This window comes from Lepidochelys olivacea, assembly GCF_965140295.1.
Source record: "Lepidochelys olivacea isolate rLepOli2 genome assembly, chromosome: 1".
Classification (NCBI taxonomy): domain Eukaryota; kingdom Metazoa; phylum Chordata; order Testudines; family Cheloniidae; genus Lepidochelys; species Lepidochelys olivacea.
The window spans coordinates 220,927,506-220,948,663 of NC_140411.1; the positions used below are offsets into that span (position 1 = coordinate 220,927,506).

General features: G+C 41.4%; 1 protein-coding gene across 1 annotated transcript; it reads right to left on the bottom strand.

The window, feature by feature from the left end:
- Window positions 1–30: 30 nt before the first annotated feature.
- TIGAR (TP53 induced glycolysis regulatory phosphatase) lies at window positions 31–18,898 on the bottom strand. The gene is made up of 6 exons (XM_084636910.1): window positions 18,792–18,898; window positions 12,819–12,856; window positions 7,929–8,050; window positions 5,915–5,992; window positions 3,512–3,622; window positions 31–1,546 (listed from the first exon to the last, which is right to left on the bottom strand). The coding sequence occupies exons 1-6, from the start codon at window positions 18,821–18,823 to the stop codon at window positions 1,100–1,102; spliced, it is 828 nt and encodes a 275-aa protein (XP_084493036.1). The 5' UTR covers window positions 18,824–18,898; the 3' UTR covers window positions 31–1,099.
- Window positions 18,899–21,158: the final 2,260 nt, after the last annotated feature.

The following is a 21,158-nucleotide window of genomic DNA, read 5'->3' on the forward strand; positions in this document are numbered from 1 at the left end:
ATGCTGAAAATCCAAGAAATTCTACACATAGAGCTTTAATGATTTTATTTACAATCTTTTAAGATATGCAAATTGCGAGCATAGTTTTACTACAACATATACAGAGTCATTACATATGCACTCATACATGTGAATAATAAAGACACCCCAAAAGGTGGAAGAACATACAGTATTACCAGTAACCATAAGCACTCATTGAGTGCTTACAGCAGCCTAGACCCTGCAAACGTAACCACTCATGAGAGTCCCATTTAAACCATTGGGACTCTAGCTAGACACAATGTTCCATGTGCAAGAATTCCTTTTCAGGACAGAGGCCATAACTTTGGCTATGCGCAAGTTAGCACTCCTCACCCTACTAACAGTTTTAAACAATCAACACTGCATTTTTACAGATGGGAAAACAGACATGGAGAGATTAAGAGACTTGCCCAGGGTCTCACAGCTAGTCAGTGGCAGAGCCAGGTCTTCCCCAAAACACCTACTGTTCCATGCTCTTCCCACTAGACAATGCTCCCTCTACTAGGTTATACTATTACATTAAAATAGGAACACATTTACATTTATAAAAAACAACTTACATATATAAAGTTATAGCACAGTAGGTTGGAGAAAAAATTAACTTCCTTAGTTACAGTATTTCTAAACTCTTTGTCATGTAATACCTTTGAAAAACAGCTGATGATATCCATAACATTTTTGATAGAATGGTAAAAAGATATAAAAAACACTATAGCAACAGATATCCAGGAGTCCTGAATAGTAATATCTTTAAGTTCCTGTTCATAAAGAATACGTTTTAGTATAATTTTTACAATACTGAATTACTATCAAGCACTAAGGTCATCTTACTGTGTATATTATTGTAAAACAGGTTATTATAATTCTTCAGAATCTTGCAGTACAGTGCCAATAACTGAATTCAAGTCAACCCAATTAACTATTAAGACCAATTTTCCAAATATAACATGAACTTAGTCAAGACTTCTTTGCTAATTAAGAGTATTTTTTAAAATAAATTATTTCTCATGCTTAAATAACTTAAGACTAAAAATGCTATAAAATACATTTAATATTGCTAACATTTTAATTGTTTGAGCTACACATTTTCAGTATTCACATCTGCTAAATGATCATCTCGATTAAGACAAATACAGCTGATTTCAGGTTTCATCACATCTCCATTTCCAAGGTTTATAATGAAGTGACTCACTCCAGTATTAGGGCTCACAGAAGATAACTGAGACTTTTTTAAAGCTGATGGTAAAGTGCACTTTAGATCCAAAACAAAATAACCAAACCAGTTTCTCATGTATGCCCCATGACTCACCACCAATATATTGGGATTTAACATTTTTGTATCTTTGTCAGTATCAGAATTAAGTTCAAGTCCACAGCAGTGGTTTCTCAAAGGGAAAACTGGTTTTCCTTCCAATGTTTCCAAGCCATTGTCTGCCATACCCAGAACAGCTTGTTCTTTCTGACACTCTTCTTCAATAGAAAGTTGACACAGAAATTCAAAGAAACTCTTTGCACGTGCCCTTACCTAAAAAGTGTTAGGAAAAAAGAATATATTTGTGATGACTGCAATAACTCTGTCCAGTGAATTTACTGGTTTCTTTTTAATGGCTTTATAATTTCACTGTCAATTATTTTACGACACATATAAGTTACGTAATCCACAAAGACTGACTAGAAAACTTAAGTAGGTGTATCAGACAAAGGTAAACGAGCTTCCACATGGCAGTTACAGTAGCAGGTCAAAGTACTAAACATGGAGACGATTATTAGTTCTCAGCCCTCTAAATCCAAGGAGGTTGACGATGAAGATAATTTCTCATTTTCATTAAGATAATAGACTAATTTATCATACAGCTATCCATGGGCTAATTTTCGATTTAGGGGAAAAAAACCCAAATCAGTTGCCATTGCCATCAGGTCTAGTTGTTTCAGGTTGGATGATGATTTCAGGATGATGTAGCCCCCCCATCGAATAGGACAGAAAACAAAAACACAAACCCAACCGCAGTGCATACACACTAAAGGTACCAAACACAAAGTCAATTTTGAGCTCAACAGGTTTCTGTACCGATCACTTGGGACACAAAGTTTTTTAAATTCAAATGTAGCCAACTGACAGCTATCTGCATGATGATTCCAAATAAACATATCAAGACTAAAGGAGAATAGAAAGACAGTATTTAAATCCATTCTAGTAAAAGGGAACACAGTAGAATGGAACTGATAAAAGACACTTCTGGTTGAGCTATGCCTGCAATAGAAAAATTTACTCCTGAGGGCATTCTACGCCAAAAGAATTAAAATTTGTGCACAATATTTTAAAATTCTGCAAATTTTATTTGTCAAATAAATGTGGAGGCTGCAACAGGTTGAACAGCACTCTCACTCCACACCAAATGTCTGAAGAGGTCTGTATTTGTGCTATTTCATTTAGTGTTAGTTTCTCCAAATAAGTCATTTTAAAGTAATCATGCATTTCTAATTTAATTGAGGAGCACAGGACACTGGCTGCACAGAGGTGGGTGAGCACAGTGCAACTTCCCATGCCCATCCCCCCCTGGGGTCATGGACTCTGCGGTGAGGCTGCATCCAACCCTGACACAATACAAGGACGGGGCCTGCCCCAGAAACACCCCAGTGCCCTGCCCCTCCATGCCAGACGCACCAGGTGTGGGAGGCAGGCTCAGTAAAGCAGGATCCAAATGTGGAAGGGCTTAGAGTGGGGTGATCCAGATATGCAGGCAGTTCAGTGGGGTGCGGAGTGGATCTGGATGCACAAGGGTTTGTTGTGGGGTTCTGGGAGCAATGGTAATGGGACTCTGAAGGGGATTCAGGTGAAGGTGCTTGGGGCTCAGCAGGGGGGCAGGGGGAGTGGGTCTCAGTGGATGGGGATCCAGGTGCAACTAGTTGGGTCTCAGTGGGGTGGGGATCTGGGTGTGGGTGGCTCGTCGGGGTTGTGGTGCTCATTGAGGGGGTCTGAGTGCAGGAGGGTGAGGCTTGGCGGGAGGGTCTGGGTATGAAGAGGTCTGGATGTACAAGGGTAGGACAGATGAGGGAGCAGCTTCCTAAGCAGGGATACCTGAGGAGTGATGGGTGCAGGGGGGAGATGGGGAGGAGTTTGAAGAGCTTCCTGTAGCCAGGGAAGAAATCTGGAGGTGGGTCTGACTCGGCCCCGGATGCAATGCAGGGTCTTCCCCAGTCCCACCTCCTGCCCCACAGTGATTTACCTCTGAGCACCCAAAACCTACTGCTGGGGAGGGTCGCATGACTGCTCCTGTGGCTTCCTCATCAGAAAGCCATTTTTCTGCAGGGAAGCAAAGAAATCTGCAGGGTACATAAATTCTGCACCTGCGCAGTAGCAGAGAATTCCCCCCAGGAGTAATAGCAGCATTCTTTCATTAAAAATACAGAGGTGTCAGCACTAGTATAAAGAAAATGTGTAAGGTAACATGGAAAATGGGGCCTGAACAAACAAGTGGTAATACCATACCTCATCTAGAGTTTCTCCTCCAGATGGTGTAAACGAAGGACATTGCTCTCCAGCAGCCTTTGCCATTGCCTTTAGGTCACTCAATGGCCTTCCTTCAGCAATCCCATATTTCTAGAAAAGACCATTTATAGAAAAGGATTTACTAAATATTAAGAAAAAGTCAGTCATACAAATTCAAACTCAAACTTCATTTAAAGATTCTGTTCCTGTTTCCCTTTTAATATAGGCAACAGGTTGAACAGCACTCTCACTCCATACCAAATGTCTGAAGAGGTCTGTATTTGTGCTATTTCATTTAGTGTTAGTTTCTCCAAATAAGTCATTTTAAAGTAATCACACATTTCTAATTTAATGAAAGAGCCAACATTTGAAACATTAGCATCTACCTGAAATTTATCTTGGGCTGTTCTTGGTCTATGTGCCAGAATTTTTCTATCATTCTTGGTCACAAAATCCCAATAAAGGTTATAATGACCTATGTAATGTTATACTGTAAAGGTTACAATGTAGTGTTATAATGTAAAGGTTACAATGACCTATGTCATCACTTGTTTGTAATATAAACCTTCAAAGTCCAAATAGAAAGCATTGGGATTCTGCTGTAGCTAAGTGATACTCAACATACAGGAACATTTTCAAAAGTACAAATGGTCACCCAACTGTCCTCTTATGCCTTTGAAATCTCTCCCATAATTCACAGAATAAAAATCAATTCAGAAAACTAGTCATTGGGATTTTGTTCAATATGAGCACTCTAGCTGTTAAAAATACTCTTGGAGCATCCAAAAAAAGGCTATATTTCACAGCTATGGACAGGTTAGTTTGGGTTCGTTTTTTTCTTAAGATTGGAAAAAAAAGTACTTTAATATATATTTTTAGTTCTCTGACCCTAAGAATTTGTAACCATGTGTTAATTATAATGAGTTGGCTGAGATTATAAAAGCCTCAAATGCTAAATTCACAGCAGAAAATGCAGACAGAATCCCAAGCACATACCCCCTTGTTTCACAGTGAAACAGACCAAACGTCTCATTGTAAAAGTAATCTTTATCATCTTTATCAGATGTTGCATATAGACATTCAGTTCACAGTACACATTGTATTATACACCTTATATTTATAGAGCATCTTTCATCCCAAAGGACTTTACAAACAACACAGGAATCAATTCATCCACCCCAAAGGTGGAATGCAACACCACCACATCCCCACACTACATCACAGTATGTGAGAACAGATAATATATTTAAGTGAAAGTCAGGTTTACTTCTATGTTACTAGGCATCATGATGGTGAAATTGCTGTAGTAATGCTTACTATTTTGAGAAAACAGGCAGGGGATGCTATACAGTTAAGAAAATGCACAAATGTATAATCCCTCCCTGAGTTATACAAATCCCTGCACTCTACTTACATAATCACTACAGTGATTTCAATATCCATACAGTGAACAAGCAAATCTCCATTACTTACTATAACAGCTCTTCTCTAATTTATTCCCGGACTCAGAATTGAAGTTGTTTGTTAGCAACAAAAGGTACCTCAATATCTTACCCCCTTCAGCCGAAGCTGAAAGGCTCAAAATTGTCCATGAAAGAATTCACAAAAGCAAAGAAATCAGGGTTCTGAAACTTCTGAAAAGGAAGACACTTTACAAAGCCCTTTAAAAAAAAAGCCTTAATTTTCCTCCTTCCTCTCATTCCCTTCCCTCCAGTAGGGCTTATCACCGGAACAACTGGTATGTGTATTGTATATTTGAAGAATGCAGCCTCCGGAACATGACTGCATTGCAGCCATCTTCTAGGGAACAAAAGCCTTCCTGATTCTTCAAGGAAAAAGAAAGAGAGGGGGAAGTGAGGAAATGCTACAGCTTTTTCCTTCTTTTAACAGGGTTACCTTTGGCAGTTTGCTATCTTTTTTTTTTTTTTGGTAGTGTCTCCTTTCATTTAAAATTAAGCTGAATGTACCAGTACTATAACAACTTGAGTACACCTTCCTGTTAACGTTGTAACAGCCATAACTTAGGTTAAAACATGCCTCAGACTCAGTTTATTCTGTTCAAGTTATAGTTAAACTCATACAAGAGGTACAATTATGCATTTGTGTAGACCAAAAAAAAAAAAAAAAAAGATTAATTGGGTAAGTAAAAGAGTCTGCAGGTGATTATATAAGTTAGAGTTAAAGTCAAATTCTGCCTAGTATGAATGCAGAAAGCATTGAAGCAAATGAAAGCCTCCGTATACCTAATGGCAGAATTGCAACTTTCATAATTACAAAGGATGAATTATCAAGCTACCTAAGCATTCAGATAAAAGAGAAATTTAAAATATTTGTATCATAAGTGGTAAGTTACATTTACAAATTATTCAGTTTAAAGACACGAACTAGTAACTTGGCACTTACCCTCTCTCGCAGTCTTGCATCATACTGTATTACAATATCTTTGCAAAACTTATTTTTTCCTATAATTGTGGATGCAGTCTGAAAAAATAAATGTACAAAGTCATATAAAAATACCATTTTTGGATGTTAAAAGGTTCATCAGGGAAAAAAATAGTAATTAATTGTTAGGAAGGAGGTGGTTAAGTGATGTAGATAGGTTCTGCCACACAGCAGGAGTTGCTTGTGATACTAAGTTGTGATATACCAAGGAAAGCAAACATTATATATGACATAACCAATATATTAAGATTGCAAAGTCAAGCACTCAGAAGTTAAAAAATGCCAGAATTATGGCTGCCTGTGCATCTGCATTATGATACCGTCTTTAATTACATGATTGCATTTTTTTTCATGGCCATGAATTTGGTAGGGTCCTATTAATGTGCAACAAGATCATACAAGTTAATAAAGTTAACCTATACTACAACCATTCAATTTCCTTTATTTGCTATCAAAGAAAATAGTTAAGTTGGTTTAATGTTACGTTTTTGATTAACTTGTGGGATCTACAATTTTTGTTTTCCACTAAGAGCACAAATATTGTCTTGTGAAGCAACCAGGTATTAAAGTTAAGCTTGTTAGACTAACAAGGTCCCCCCTTCTCTTTCTCCTTAAATAGGCATTAATGCATGTTAGCCTATTACCAGTCACTTGGGAATTCAGTCCATTCTCCACAAGTTCTCAAAGATACCTGGCAGTGGTTTGGATACTTAGAGCCCTGCAGAGACACAAAATTTATGTCCGCGGACGCAAGTATCCATGGATATAAATTGGTATCCACAGAGCTCTAAGGGCTCTACCTGGAACCACAGAGGTGAAAGCAGCAGCATGTCAGGCCACTGCTCCCAGGAGCCAGCAGCCTGTGCTGGCAGCTCCTCCGGCATGGCTGTACCACCCTGCAGTCTCACCCCCAGCCTCGCTCACTCGCAGACACCAGGCTCACCGGCAGCTGTCCCTCGTCAAGTTAACGTGTGCAAGCAGCTCACATGCTCCCGGACAGCAGTCCCTTCCATGCAGTGGTCTGAGTCTCCTAACCAGGAGCGTGCAAGCTGCTTGCACACACTAGCATGATCAGGGACAGCTGGCAATGCAGGGTGTTGGCTCCTGGGAGCAGCGGCCCAATGTGCTGCTGCTTTTGCCGCTGAGATTCCTGGTACAGCCCTGCAGCTCTGTGGATACCAACTTATATCTGTGGATATAAATTTTGTATCTGTGCAGGGCACTATGGATACTATTTCTACTAAATCCTTTAGAGAGTTAAAATATTAATTTTGTTGGGTCCTACTGTCTTAATACCTTCAAATTATTTAGGTACTGTTTATTTTTTACCCTTCTGTTTTATGCTTCTGACCTCTCCTCTTTCACCATTTTGTTACTGTGTTGAATATCCTCTATTAACCATATTAAGTAAAGATGGAAGTGTCACTATTAAGCTAAAAAACTGATGTAGTTTTTAAACCTAAACCACTTCTTAGCATATTTTTAGAATTAATTAAAAAAGATCTTAGAAGTTCCTATATAGTGGCAGCCATTGCCCCTGAACTTTTTGCTTCTGGTCTCTCTCAGTTAATTAAAAACTTAATGGGTTACTACTGGCAATGTCAGCTGTTGATCTTCTTATAAACAGATTTTCCTTGAATATTCACCATCATCACAGCCAGATTCTCTTGAGCTCCTATCACCACTACCTGAGAGGAACTTATGTAGCAGAATTCCATGGTTATGTATATTGAAAAAATACCCATGACCCCTAATGTACAGTGTTCCCTGAAGATGCAAGTCATGGCTGATGTATGTTAACTCAGTGGTATCTTTTAAGCTTCCTTCATTCTTTGGAGAAGAGCTCACCTTCTACATAAAACATTTTAGTTCCAAACTTACTCCCTCCTTCAAAATTGCCACTGCATTATATTGCCCCAGCCCCACAAAGTACTGAGATTTAGATTTACTTTCAATTGCCTGAAAAAGTACTTGCCTGCTTTGCTCGAAGGAGGTCACTTGAGAAGACATGAGTAAACTTTACATTACTAAGAAATATACCAGCAGCATCTGCTTGTCTGAAACCAGTTGCAGAAAGGGGCTCATCCACACCTTGTCCTGAAAAATAAAATTTTCCCAGACAATTTAACATTTGAATTTTAATTAATGTATGATTAATTATATGTAATGCAGTAGCATTCAGCAAATCCTGTCAGGATCGGAGTGCCATGCAAACATGAAGACAATCTCTGCCCCATTTCCCTTTACTGTGAAACTCAGAATTCAATCATCATGCAAACTAAATGGGAAAGAACAAAAGTAATAACTCTAGGAACACACTGAATGATTATTGGTAAAGTGATTATTGGTACAGTATTTAAATTACAAAACAAAAAAGTTAGCTTACATATATCAAAGTAAAAAACACGTATGCAGAAGCCTGATTTTTCAAGAGTGACTAGTGAATTTGAGTCCCTTGGCATCCATAATCAGTAGCTATTTTTAAAAATTTAGGCCAGAATGTTTTTGAGACAAAGCCAAGATAGTTTGATCCCCCTACCTCCACACCATTAAAAAAGATTATTCAAAGTTGTTTTCCTTTATGTATTCTGTAAATACATTATACTTCCCCTGCTGTCTCCCACTCTTTCTGACACCAGAAATCCCCCTTGGGGAAGAGCAGGAGTAAGAGGAGGTTCCATATCTGAAGAAGGTAGCCAATAAGTGTGTTAAAGATGACCAGAATGATCTAAGGGGGGAATTTATAATGCTATGGGGAGTGGCCTTCCCAACAACCCCAAGCCTCATCTCCTTCTCCCCTGGTCCACATTCTTACCTGAAAATGGCATTTGGGGTCGAGAGGCCGGGGTATGTGTCTTTCCTGTCAGATCAGAATAAGTGGAGAACAATGCTACAGAGGTGGTTCTCACACAAAAGAAATCCACCAAGATTTCATCCTCTATGCCTTCAGTGGCAACACAGGCAACAGGACCTCAAGAGATTGCAATTTGATTTCTACATATCTGTATACCTGTATCTGGCCAAGTGAGAGCTTATGATTTTCATTTCTTTGCAATTTTGATAATTATCAATTTTTATTTAATATTTTCTGATTGTTAATTTTGATTTTTACCTTTGCAGTAAGTTAAGTGGGAGTAGGACGGGGACAGGATGGTGCTGACAATGGGGCTGCAGGGGGCTCTCTGTGCAGCTGAGGGGCCCAAGGCATCAGGGTGTAAGGTGTGAAGGCGACTGCAGACTTCGCCCAACAGAGCAGACCCCCACCCCACCCCTGCAAGGAGGAGGACAAGACCCTGGCTGAAGGAGAGACCACCTAACTGCTGAATGGTTCCTGTCCAGGGACAGCTCCTGCACTCCCGGCTGGTGAGTGAGTGGGGCCATGACAGTGGAGCTGCAAAGGGCTCCCCACATGGCCAGTGACGCCAGATCCCTACAGGTGCAAGGGGAAGCTGTGGTCCTGGCCTGATGCAGCAGAACCCCCCCCCCAAGGAGTATGAGGGGGAGACCACACCACTGCAGAATGGCTCCTGCCCAAGGACTGAGTCATTCAGTAGTGGGATGGCCTTCCCCACAGCCAAGGGCTCTTCCTCCTCCTCACAGCACTGGCCAGGGGTCTCTGCTCTGCCCCACCAGTACCACAGTCTTCCCCACACCTTGTGCCTGCAGGGATCAGTGTCACTGGCTCTGCCACAGTGCAGGGAGCCCTCTGCAACCCTGCTGTCATGATCCCGCTCTCTTGCTCCTGTGACAGCAGGGCTGCAGCAAGGCCAGCGACACCAGATTCCTGTAGGCACAAGATATGGAGGAGAAGATGCACTCACCCCAACTACTACCAATGGAATTTTTTCCCATCAATTTCAGTGTCAGATGAAACAGATGTTTACCAACCTCTATCGACTTAAAGTGAATCCTGCAAAACCTAGTTATGGCCACCCTGTAGGTTTTAAATATTAAAAGATTCTCTTTAGTTGCATGTGGGAAGGGTACCAAACAACAAAGTGATAATATCCAGTATACAATTTCAAACTAGTGAACAGTAAAAAGAGGTAGTCTAAAAATCAACTGACAGATGTGGCTGGAGACAATCAACGTGCTATTAGATAGTGCCTCAGTTGGTACGCTGTTTCTTTTCCATCAAATATCTATGAAAGTAATCTCATCAGAAAATTTTTGTGAGCAACTTAAGATAAAGTTCTTACTAAGAACATGAGCATGATGAATTATATTTATATTATATACCACATGTTACAAGAACTTCACAGTTGCAAAGTAAAACATTCATAAGTTAAGAAATGCCAGAATTAAGGTTGCCTGCACAAGCTTAATTCAGCCCCCCTTATTTGCATGCATTATGATAGAGTAATTACATGATCACATACTATTTTTTTCCACCAAATCCCTTCCTCAGAATACACAGAATAAACAATGCTCACTTACTAAGCAGCTATAGAATAGCTTGTTTTATACTCATTGGTCAACATGTAGTTCCATGCAATGTTTACTGTACACTATTCAAACCCTTCTCTGAATATAAAATTATTCCTTTCCTCATGGGTTTTTCTACAATGATCATATCTGAGTGCTTCACAAACAGTTTATTTTCACAACACTCCTGTGAGGCAACAGGGTATTATATCCCCATTTTACAGATGTGGAGCTGAAGCACAGGGATTAAGATCAAAAGTATTCACTAATTTTGGGTGTCCAATTTAAGATGCCTAAGGCCTGTTTTTTCAGAGTTGTTACCATTATATAGTTCTTTGTAAGCTCAAAGCACCACTTCCATTGAATTCAGTTGCAGCTGTGAATGCTCAACACTCCTAAAAATCAGACCTCAGGGTCTCAGGTTGTGCATTCAGATAGCCAGAAACACAAAGTTAGCAGCCACTGCTGAAAAGTTTGGTTTAGGTGACTTATCTAGCATCATGTAAGAACTCTGACCAGGGACAGGATCCACTTCTCCCGGACAGCATGCAACTGCCTTAGCCGTAAGACCATCCTTTCTCTTTCTGCAATTGTCCTCCTCATTCACTATACACCTTCCACCTTGTGCAACAAACAAGGCAGGGGTCCTACAGACGACAGCCTCCGTCACTACACAACCTTTATTCAACATCCCCAACCCTGCAGTTCCTTGCCTAGCCAGTCCCAGTATTCACCCCTCTGGGCTCCTCATCCTACACCCAGTCTCTCCCTCTGAACTCCCTGTCCTAGTCCCAGTCTTCTGCACCCCGGCTCCCAGTTCTCACCACCCTCCTCATCCAAGTTTCTCTCCTTGATCAGTTAATCCCTGTCTTCCTAACTGCCCCTGCCCCCCCAATCTCAGAATATCAGTCGCTTCTCCTCTCCTGCTCCCAGGCTTTTTACCTCAATCTACTCTCTCCACCAACACATCCCTTGCACTGTCTGGATCTAGTTGCTTCTGCATTCCAATCAGGCTGCTTCCTCCTTCACTGTGCCTGAATGCCTACAGGTGAAGCACCCGGCACAAGAGTGTTCCTGCTCTCAGTGCCTGGCACCACAGCAGTCAGAAGAAGCAACTACAGGGAGCCTTACTCAGCCCATGCAGCCCTGGGCTGCAGCATGCTCGGTACAGTTAGAATCTTCAAAGAATTTAGCTGCCAAGCTAACAACTCTCTGAGCACGTGCAAACTGATTTTTTTCAAAAAAGCTCATAACTTGGTGTTGCCATCGGAAAGAAAACAATCCTCCCAACTTTGGCAGAAAGGCACATCCCGAGCACAAATTCAATTCCCTTACCAAATTTCAAACCCTTGTGCCAAAGCATGGAGGCAAGAGAGCTTCTCAGCAAACAGCCATAAGAATTTTTAATATAAGCAAAACAATGCTCTCTCTCCCCTCAATTTTCTGATGAACAGTATAGTCATATCTCCAGAAACTGTTTAAAAAAATTAGCCTGAGACAGACACCTAAGTTTAGTACTTTTTTGCTAACCAGGAGGATACAATGCATCTATACACATTTATTTAAGTAATTATATGGCTTAAAATAAATTTAATTTTTACATTCATTTTATTATGCTGCAAAATGGTGAATGACATTTACTAGATGATTAATTCTTTTTTAACTCATGATTTGCCTCAACCTGCATTTGGGTGCAAATTGGAATTCAATTAAAAATGCATGAAAACAGCTTTTTGTTTTAGTTAAACCATCTTAAATGTGCTGGATACATATTAAAATAAGTTGATCAAAACATGTTTTGCATTTGAAACTAAATGATTTTATTAAATAAAGGATGTATTATCAGTTGTTTGTGAATTGAACTGATTGTTTATGATCACCATGATCTTTAGAACTTCAGAACAAGTAGAGCTCCTCCTCTCTCACCTCATTTTTATTTAGTCTGGGAGAGGAAAACAAGCTTTTCTGCTTTTTCAATTCCCAATCAGCTTCTCAGCTTTGAAGGAACCAGTAAGTAACTGAACTGAACTACATACACTGAAAAGAAAATATTCTCACTGCACCTGCAACAGAGACTACTACTGTTACAGATGCTTAGACAGTTACTTCCACTAGTTCGGTGGTCTGACTTCCTTTAAAACTTGGGCTTCAAACATATACTACTTGTACTTTTTTTTAAAATTTAGTATATATTAAAATTGTTTAAGTTACGCTTAGGCCTTAATATAGATCATCATAATTTCAAAGTTAATTTTATATAGGTTTATTTTTTTAAAGAAACATGTACTTAATTTAAATATTTAATTTTTTTTAAGTCATCCATTTTTATCCATCCTGATATTGGTAACATTTCAGTTAACCATAGGCTGCCCTCTTGCATAGGTATATGTAATTATTTAATCTCTAACAACCTAATGGTCATAGCAGGATTGACACTAACCTTGAAGTATCTTGTCTTTGTTGTATCTTGTTTCTCCACTGAAAGACAGAAATATTTCAGACAAAGAAGAACAACCTTGTCTAAAAATAGTCAGTCAAAATTTAAAAACATTTAGATACCAGACGTAAACACCTCATCAGCTCAGTACTATAAGGGGACCACATTGCTGTAAGTACAATATCTTGTTTCAGTAAGATGTGCTTAAAGCTATCACAGTAACACTTCAGAAGCTTTTTAAAATAATTAGTTCCAATTACTCCTTCAGTGCTCATTAAGAAAAAGCTTCTTTGGAATCATGGTAAATGTAGTTGCTTAATTTCATAGTTAACTCAGCACTATTTAGTTATCTATTAAAACCTTATCTCCATCCTAAGATAGTCATTTTATGGAAAATGCACACCACTCCACTTTTTTCAATCAGACACCTATGCTTTGAAAGTGAGCCTATACAAAACATAACAATAAATCTGAAAGTATGAAAACCAAAGAAGGAAAATAATTTAGGGGTACAAAAGGTGGAGGGACATAAATAGAATTAAAGAAACAGAAAGGAAAATAAAAGGGTTTATCTACACATGAAAATTAATCCAGAATAAGGTAGGGTGCGAATTTGAAGCAAATGTGTGGATGCTCTTATTCCGAGGCCTAAAATACCATAAACAACACTTTCCTGATAGTGGAGCAGAAGGAATCCTGCTTTGACCACTTAAATATACTGGACAATGCTTTTGAGTATTTTATGGGTAATCTTGTTTTGGCAGAGGGACAGATTAAGTCTTTCCATTCTCCTATTTCTACATTTTTACTGAGATCTCTGGATGGTTTTCAAAATAAAAGAGATGGAAGCAGAAGTTTGAATCATTGCAATATAAAGCTGACTTTATTCAAAGGTACAAATAAAGCCCCCCCCATCATCCAGACAATAACACTTAAGCATACTGTATTGACTTCAATGGACCTATCACATGAGTAAAATGACATGCCTTATCATTTGCAGGATTAAGGCCAACGAAAATGCCGACTTTCCAAACAAAGAACTATTTATTGACAATGCTGTAACAGAGGTTCTCAAAATGATCTGGACAGATGGCTGGTCACACATAAGGCTGGCTATTTCTCCTCAATAAATTACACATAAATACTTTCCACATAAAACAACTGCTGTAATTGCCACAGAGTTTATGTGATTCTAAAAAGGAGGGCATCTGATTCACAAGACAATCATTCTAATAAAATATGGTCAACACTACAAGACAGCAAGAACTCCCCACAATAGCACATACAATAAGACTGCCAAGTAGACAGTGAGGATGGGATTTTCAAAAATGCTCAGAATCAGCCTAAATCTGTTCCCATTGAAGTCCATGGAAGCAAAGTCAGGCCAATGCAGAGTACTTTTGAAAATCCCACCATAATATTTCAAATTTTCTAAAGAGAACCATGGTTTCAATCTGATGTATTTTCCTACTGACCAAAAAGGGAAGACTGCAGCTGGATCACTAAATCAGTGGATTTAGATTTTTAAAGGAAAACAGGAATAATCCAAACCAGAGGAAAATAATTAAAATCCACATTTGGGGTTGCATTGTGCAAGCATAAAACTGTATTATGCAAAGTAAACAAAGATTACTTTCCCCCCAATATTTTCAAATATTTTGTTTGAAAATAGCCTTTAAACATCTGAATCAGGGGTATGGAGGTGAAATTTGATTTTGATTTCTCCACACACATGCCCACACTAGACAGTACACTATTCATATTACACAGAAGTCTTTTCACAGAGATCCACTGTGACTGAGAGAAAAAGCTAAGGCTATATATTTTGAAGAAGTCAATGATGTCAGTGCTTGTTTCCACAGTACTATCTTATTACTAAATGAACTCTCTACCACTGCCAAGTCAGAGTATTTTTGGCAAGAGGTAGGTCTTATGACCAACCAAGCTGGTCTATAAATAGCCTTAACTAGCCTCACATGCAACAGTGCCCATTATGCAACATCAAAAATCATTGATATAATCAGTCTTTATCTTAATGGGTTACTAAAATACAGAAGAATAATTTCGAATGTTTAGTTCTAACAGAATATTTACCAGATGCAAAATTTTCAACAAGTATTTCCCAGAATGTTACCACGGATGTGTCACAAAATATGTTATAACAAAGAATTATGTTAGGTTTTATTCCAAAACAGTTAATAGGTTAAACTACTACATCTCGTGAACGTTATTTGAAACCACAGCATGTCATCTTTCTGTATCACAACATTTTATTCTTGATATGCTGTAAATAGAGAAAGGCAGACGTCTGCATTTAGGTCCCTTCTGTAGTAACTTTTGTTAAGTTTTAAGTGCTTAACAAAATAGAAGTTATCAGGAAAAGTTCAAAACCAAAACTCTTTAGAATTATAAAACAATGTACATTTGATACAATCAGAGTAGTTTGTAAAGGAAAAAACTCCAAAAAAATGATGTCAAAGTTGCTAAAACTTCTGCAAACTTTAGCTAAAGTGCTAGAGAAGGTAACATCTTTAAACAGGCATTCTGTCCTTAATGCATATATTTTTTTTCTTACTTTTGGCCTGGAGTTTAGAGGTTAGCTAATAACTGCACCTAAGTTTGTGTAGGTGGAAGGGTCCATTATTATATGAAGCTTTCTTTTAAATGCCTGCTATATTTGTTAAAGTTCAAGACTTAATAAAAGAGATGTGACATATATACAATAGGTTCAATTTTATGGCATTTAGACATAGCTCTCAGACCCCAGCAAGTTGCCAATGCCATCTTCAACTGGGAAAAGTTTGGGGACAGATGCTCTAGCCGTAAATTAATTTTAAGAACAAGTCTCAACTAGGAGATAAAAGGTGTCTCTCAGAATACAGTTTAAGAGAGAGGCACAATGATAATCGTTTCACTGCTATGTCGCTATATTGTTACCTTATAGTTAGAGAATAAAAGATCTCTATTGGGGTTTGAACAAATGTTCGTTTTGTCATTTTCTGATTTAAGTGCCTCACAGTGGAAGCTTCACCTTTATTACATAATGCAGTTCCCCAGGTATTTAGAAAGGAAAAAAGATGGAGGGGAATTACCTACATGTTTCTCTAAAGATATAGTTTAATTAGAATCCTACCCTTGGGTCTTGTGCTTCCCTAGCACTCAAACATTTTTAGACTTTATGGTGATTAATAGTTATACCTCCTGAACAGATGAAATGTCATTATCTTCAGAGTGATAGATTATAAAGCCAGAAAGGATCACTGTGATCATCCTCCTGTATAACAGGGCCAAAGGACTTCCCTGAATTAATTCCTGTTTGAAAACATTCCCTTCAGTTCACTGATGAGAAGGATGCAAAAAGCTCCCTAATAACTATATGACAACTATCAGAAGCTGTAAAGTAATTTTTCACATCCCACCTCTAACAGTGGGAAGGTAAGAATCCACCCAAATACCTCAGTATTGCACGTGTCCATATTTGAGCTTTGTACAAAGCATAACAAGCAACAGCACAAGAAATATCACGCTTTCAATTAGTTAATAGTTGTCCCTACCAAAGACTGAAGTAGAGCTGTAATTGTTACGGCCAGAAATGGAAATTGCCTCCAAACCATATTAAGATAAGAATCTCAAGTGATTCAAAAAGTCCCCAAAATAATTAGCCAAAAAGTTTTAGTTTTCCGATAGGCAGGGGTAGTTGGCCTAACATCCTTACTAGCTCACTCACATTTAGGTTAGCATTTTGGATCTTCTGCCCACCCTGCAGCACATCGTTACTGAAAGTAGTAACATGTCCTTGGGTGCATTTCATTGAATAATGGATGTGACAGCTATAGAAACAGCAAGAATCTATATTCCAAAATTTAGCTTATCCACAAAAGAAGAAGCTCCAGTGTTTATAAAGTGTAGAGAAATCACTTGAGAACAGAAATTAAATAAAGTACCACTTTATAGTACAAAAGGAGACTTCAAAGTCATCTTGAATCACAGCCAGAAAAGACATTCTGTCTAGTCTCCTCTCAAGAAATCAACCATTTTGAATTCCCTCCTCAGAGAGTGGTGGAGAGAGAAAGGGGCAAAGCGTTTGGACATTAGCTGAAATGTAGAGATATGAGCAGATTGCAAGATTCAGGGTCAGGTACCCTTAGGGCACAGAAGCATGGATTTTGGGTTTCTGGCACTTTCCAGGAGTCCACCGAGATGGTACAAAATTGTCATTGAACATTATCAAATGTGTATTTCCTGTAAATAAAGGGGAGGGAAAGAATGGGTAAATTCAATGGCATCTTAAACACCGTGCATGCATCCAAAGCTACTATGTCTGGGAATCTTTGTAACAGGTAACTACGATACTAACAATGACCACTGCAGTAACTAATGGATGAGGGAACATCCATTCACAGTAGTGAGGCAAAGCTAATGCCTAGGCAAGCTACGACTCAGGATACGTCTACACTACAAGTGCTACAGTGGCACAGGTGGGAATTCTGCACCACTGCACAATACAGAATTTTGTAGAAATTAATGTTGTGCATGCAGAATTTCCCTCCCCCCCCCCCACACACACACACAAAAAGGGGCTGCAGATATGTCCGACGCCCCTTGCTATACCTGGCAGAGCCCAGCTTGCAAACAGAGGACAAGGTGTGGGGGAGGGAACTGGAGAGTTTCCCAGCACACCCTGAAGGAAGGAGACAGCGGTGCACAGGAAACCCAGCTCAAGCCTTGGAGCCAGCATCAGGCAGTTTCTTCCTCTGGATCCCTGGGCTCTGTAGAGAAGGGGATGTGAATGTCTGGGGTGAGGGCACAGCTGGCTCCCGGGGGGAGTAGAGAGTGAGAGCGTCTGAGTTGGGAGGAGCTGTGGCTGGGCTGGGAGCAGGGGAAGTGTCTGGGCCACCAAGGTTGGGCTCTATAGGGAAGGGGGCTGAGAAACAGGAACTGGGTTATCATAGGGCGTTTCTTCAGCTCTCTACTCCTGGGGGAAACTGTGTGTGTGTCTGTATTGTCGCAGACATACTTGCTGACAGGTATTTTGAAATAAATTACCAAAATAATTGAAACCGGTGTGATTATATAGCGTTATTTTGACACATAAAATTTACAGAATTTTAAAATATTCTGCACAGAAGTCATAAGTTTTGGGCACAGAATTCCCTCAGGAGTACACTACGGAGCAGACACATAGCACGTTGTGGGAAGGGGATTTTCTGTAGGTAGGTTAACAGAGGGATTCTTCCATTGTCCCAGCCGCACCTATACCAGGGGTCAGGTTGCCCTAACCACGGTGCAATGTTTTGCCACCGCCTTGCGGAGAGATGCAACGTTGTAGGCGCTGAACAGGACCAGTGTACGCCCCCACAGCAAGTCACCCACCCTGGGGCAGGCCGGGGACTCCCCGCCTCGCTTTGCCGACTCGAACGCGGTGTCGCCTCCTGCCCGGGGGCCGCAGCCCAGCTTTGGCGAGAGGCGGGGGCGGGGAGGGAGAGGCCGGAAGTTCCTTTCTCGCAGGGGGCCGCAGGCAGCCCAACAACGAGCCCCGCCAGACACCGGACAGCGGGACGCAGCGGCGAGGGGCGGAGGCGGTTCACAGCCAGACTCGGGGCCTAAGGAGAGCCCCGGGCCCCTCCGGCCCCCGCGACTGCCCCGGGCCTCTTCTCCCCGCAGCAGCCCGTGCCCGCCCCCCGCGGCTCCAGCGCGTGCGGGGCCTCGCTCCATCGCGGCTAGCGCGGGTGGGTGCAGCCGCCCTGCCAGGGGAGGGACGCGCCCCCTCCAGGGTCCGAGCCGGAGCCCGGGGACCTGCCGGCGGGAGCGGCCCCGGCCCGGGAGCACGGAGCCGGCCTCGCCTCGCCTCACCGCCCGGGGGCGGGGGGAGGTTTCTCCACGGGGGCAGGCGGCGACTCCGCCACTGCCAGTGGGGGGGGGGGGGGGGGACTGGGGTCCGGACTCTCGCTTTCACCCCGCCCCCCTGCCACTCACTGCCGGACGATGGTCAAGGTGAACCGCACCATGATCCGGTGAGGAAACGGCCTCCGCGCGCTCCCTCCAACCGGCTTCTCGCCCCCGCCCCCTTACGCGGCGACGCCCACCTCTCGCTCGCCTACTGGCCCTCACGCTGCCTGACGTCACAGTTCTCTTTAAACCGCTCCACCAATAAAGCGTTTCCTTCTCCGCGCCGCTCGCGGTGGGTGAGATCCCGTGCAGCGCCTTCAGGAGGAGGGTGCGCGCGCGGGCGCGCGCACAGCGGAGGCGGGAGGGCGCGGGCGCGCGCACAGCGGAGGCGGGAGGGCGCGGGCGCGCGCAGGTGGAGGTTGGAGCCGCTGCCGCAGTCAACGGTGCCTGTGCGCGTGGAAACCTGTTCGCCGCCCAGGAGGGGTGGGGGAGGGGCGAAACCGCTGCTGCTGCCGCTCTGTATGGCGCCTGAGGGCTCAGTGGTTATCCCAGGCAGCAGGCCGAAGACTAGTCTCAGGCGTCACACACTTGTGCCAACTGTCAAAGCTGCCCCGTGTGTAGCAAGCACGCCTTGGTATGTGAAAAAACCACCTACCTGCGCTTTAAGAACAACTATTCATTTACCCCCTGGAAAATCAGCTCATTAATATTTGTGGAAACCCGTTTGCCTGTGTAAACACGTTTCGCTTTCGTATGCACCCAACCACCCCCAACCCATGCACGCGTAATGGAAAATGGCTACGTGCAAAACTCTTTTGAATGGGCATAAGCACTTGTTTGTGAATGAACACTCATTGGCTCATGGACAAAGAGTTGTTGCATGTGCGAAAACTCAAAACAGTCACAAGTAGGTGCCTAGCAGCACAGTTGCGCACCCAGCTTTCCCAAGTGACCGTTTCTCAGGCGTTATGTCTTAGTGTATGCACAGAGTGCTCAACCATTTGATGGCATCATCATTCAGGTGGAGAGCCAGTCTCCTGCCACTGAAATAAATCAGTGGGTACTTGTCCAGGAGATGTGACATAGTCTGAAGTTGACCATAGCTGCATTGCGGGTCATCGCACCATCATTGGTGCCTTAGTTATCAGGCGTAAAAGTATGTTTTTTGAGGTTGCAACAGATCTTTACCTTCCCAATATTTAGCTTAGGGGGTGTGTGTGTCAAATAATTACAGGCTTAATATTGTCTACTCTTAGCATTCAAAAATATAAGTCAGAATCCAGAAATTATGAGATTGGCTCAAAAATCAAGAGAGTTTAAAAATAATAAATTCTGAGTTTTTATTTGCCCACTGCTTTTTGAGACTTTGGGGTTCATGTTTTCAAGCTTTTCTTCACAACCATTTTCTTAAATGAAAACAGATTTTAATGTAATCAGAGACTTCAAGATGTGGGTCTTTCATAAATATGCCAAATTACATACAATTTATGATAAAAATGTGTGAATGAACAACACTATGCTCAGAAGTGCCAGTGGAAACCTGTGTGAGGGCCAGGGCTTGGCCAGGACAATAGGTGTGATAGATACATTGCATTCAAATGAAGGCGAACAGAAATTACAAAGAACTAACCAATGGTGTCACATTAGCATTGTGTGACAGAAACCCAAAGGCTGTGCCTATTGTCCATAAAATGGGGCTGATTGTTGCCACTCTCCTCTTCAATAGGCCTTTGGAGAATATAGAAGTTATTATTCAGTGCAGCTTGGCTCTAGATGGGATATTATGTTTCGGCATCCATTGCCTTTGGGGGCTGTCTTCTCTGTAGTGAAGGTGAGGTAGGTTGCTGGCCAATTTGTAGAACTCTTTGGGCCACCTTTGCTCTGGAACTATTATCATTTCTGTGAAACAGGAGAGAGGAGGAGTGGGGCATAGAAGGCAAAATGACCATTGAATGAAACTTAAAAGGGTGCATAGCTCTATCTGCGCCATTCCCATGAATGTCAATGGACGCTCCATGCACTGAAGCTTGCAGGGCCAGGTCAGTTTATCTGTTGTAAAGGTGACAAACTAGCAGCCAAGGACAAGAGCTAAATAAACCACAAACTCTATTTTCTTGCCTAGAGGTTGTTTCTTTGGGTCCCAGTTGAGGCACATAGGTGGGAGGACAGCGTACATTGAAGCTTGCACTGTTGTTGCCTATGCTGAACCTGTTCTGTTCATAAACAGAGAGGGATTTTTTCTGCAATATTGTCAGTCCATCACCTTTTACTAAGGAACTGCAAAAAAACCAATGCAAAGCAAAGAGACAAAATAAATGCTGATTGCATATATAGATTCATAGATTTTAAGGCCAAAAGGGACCACTGTGATCATCTAGTCTGACCTCCTGTATTGCACAGACTATAGGACTTCCCCAAAATAATTCCTAGAGCATAAAACATTCATCTCAGTGA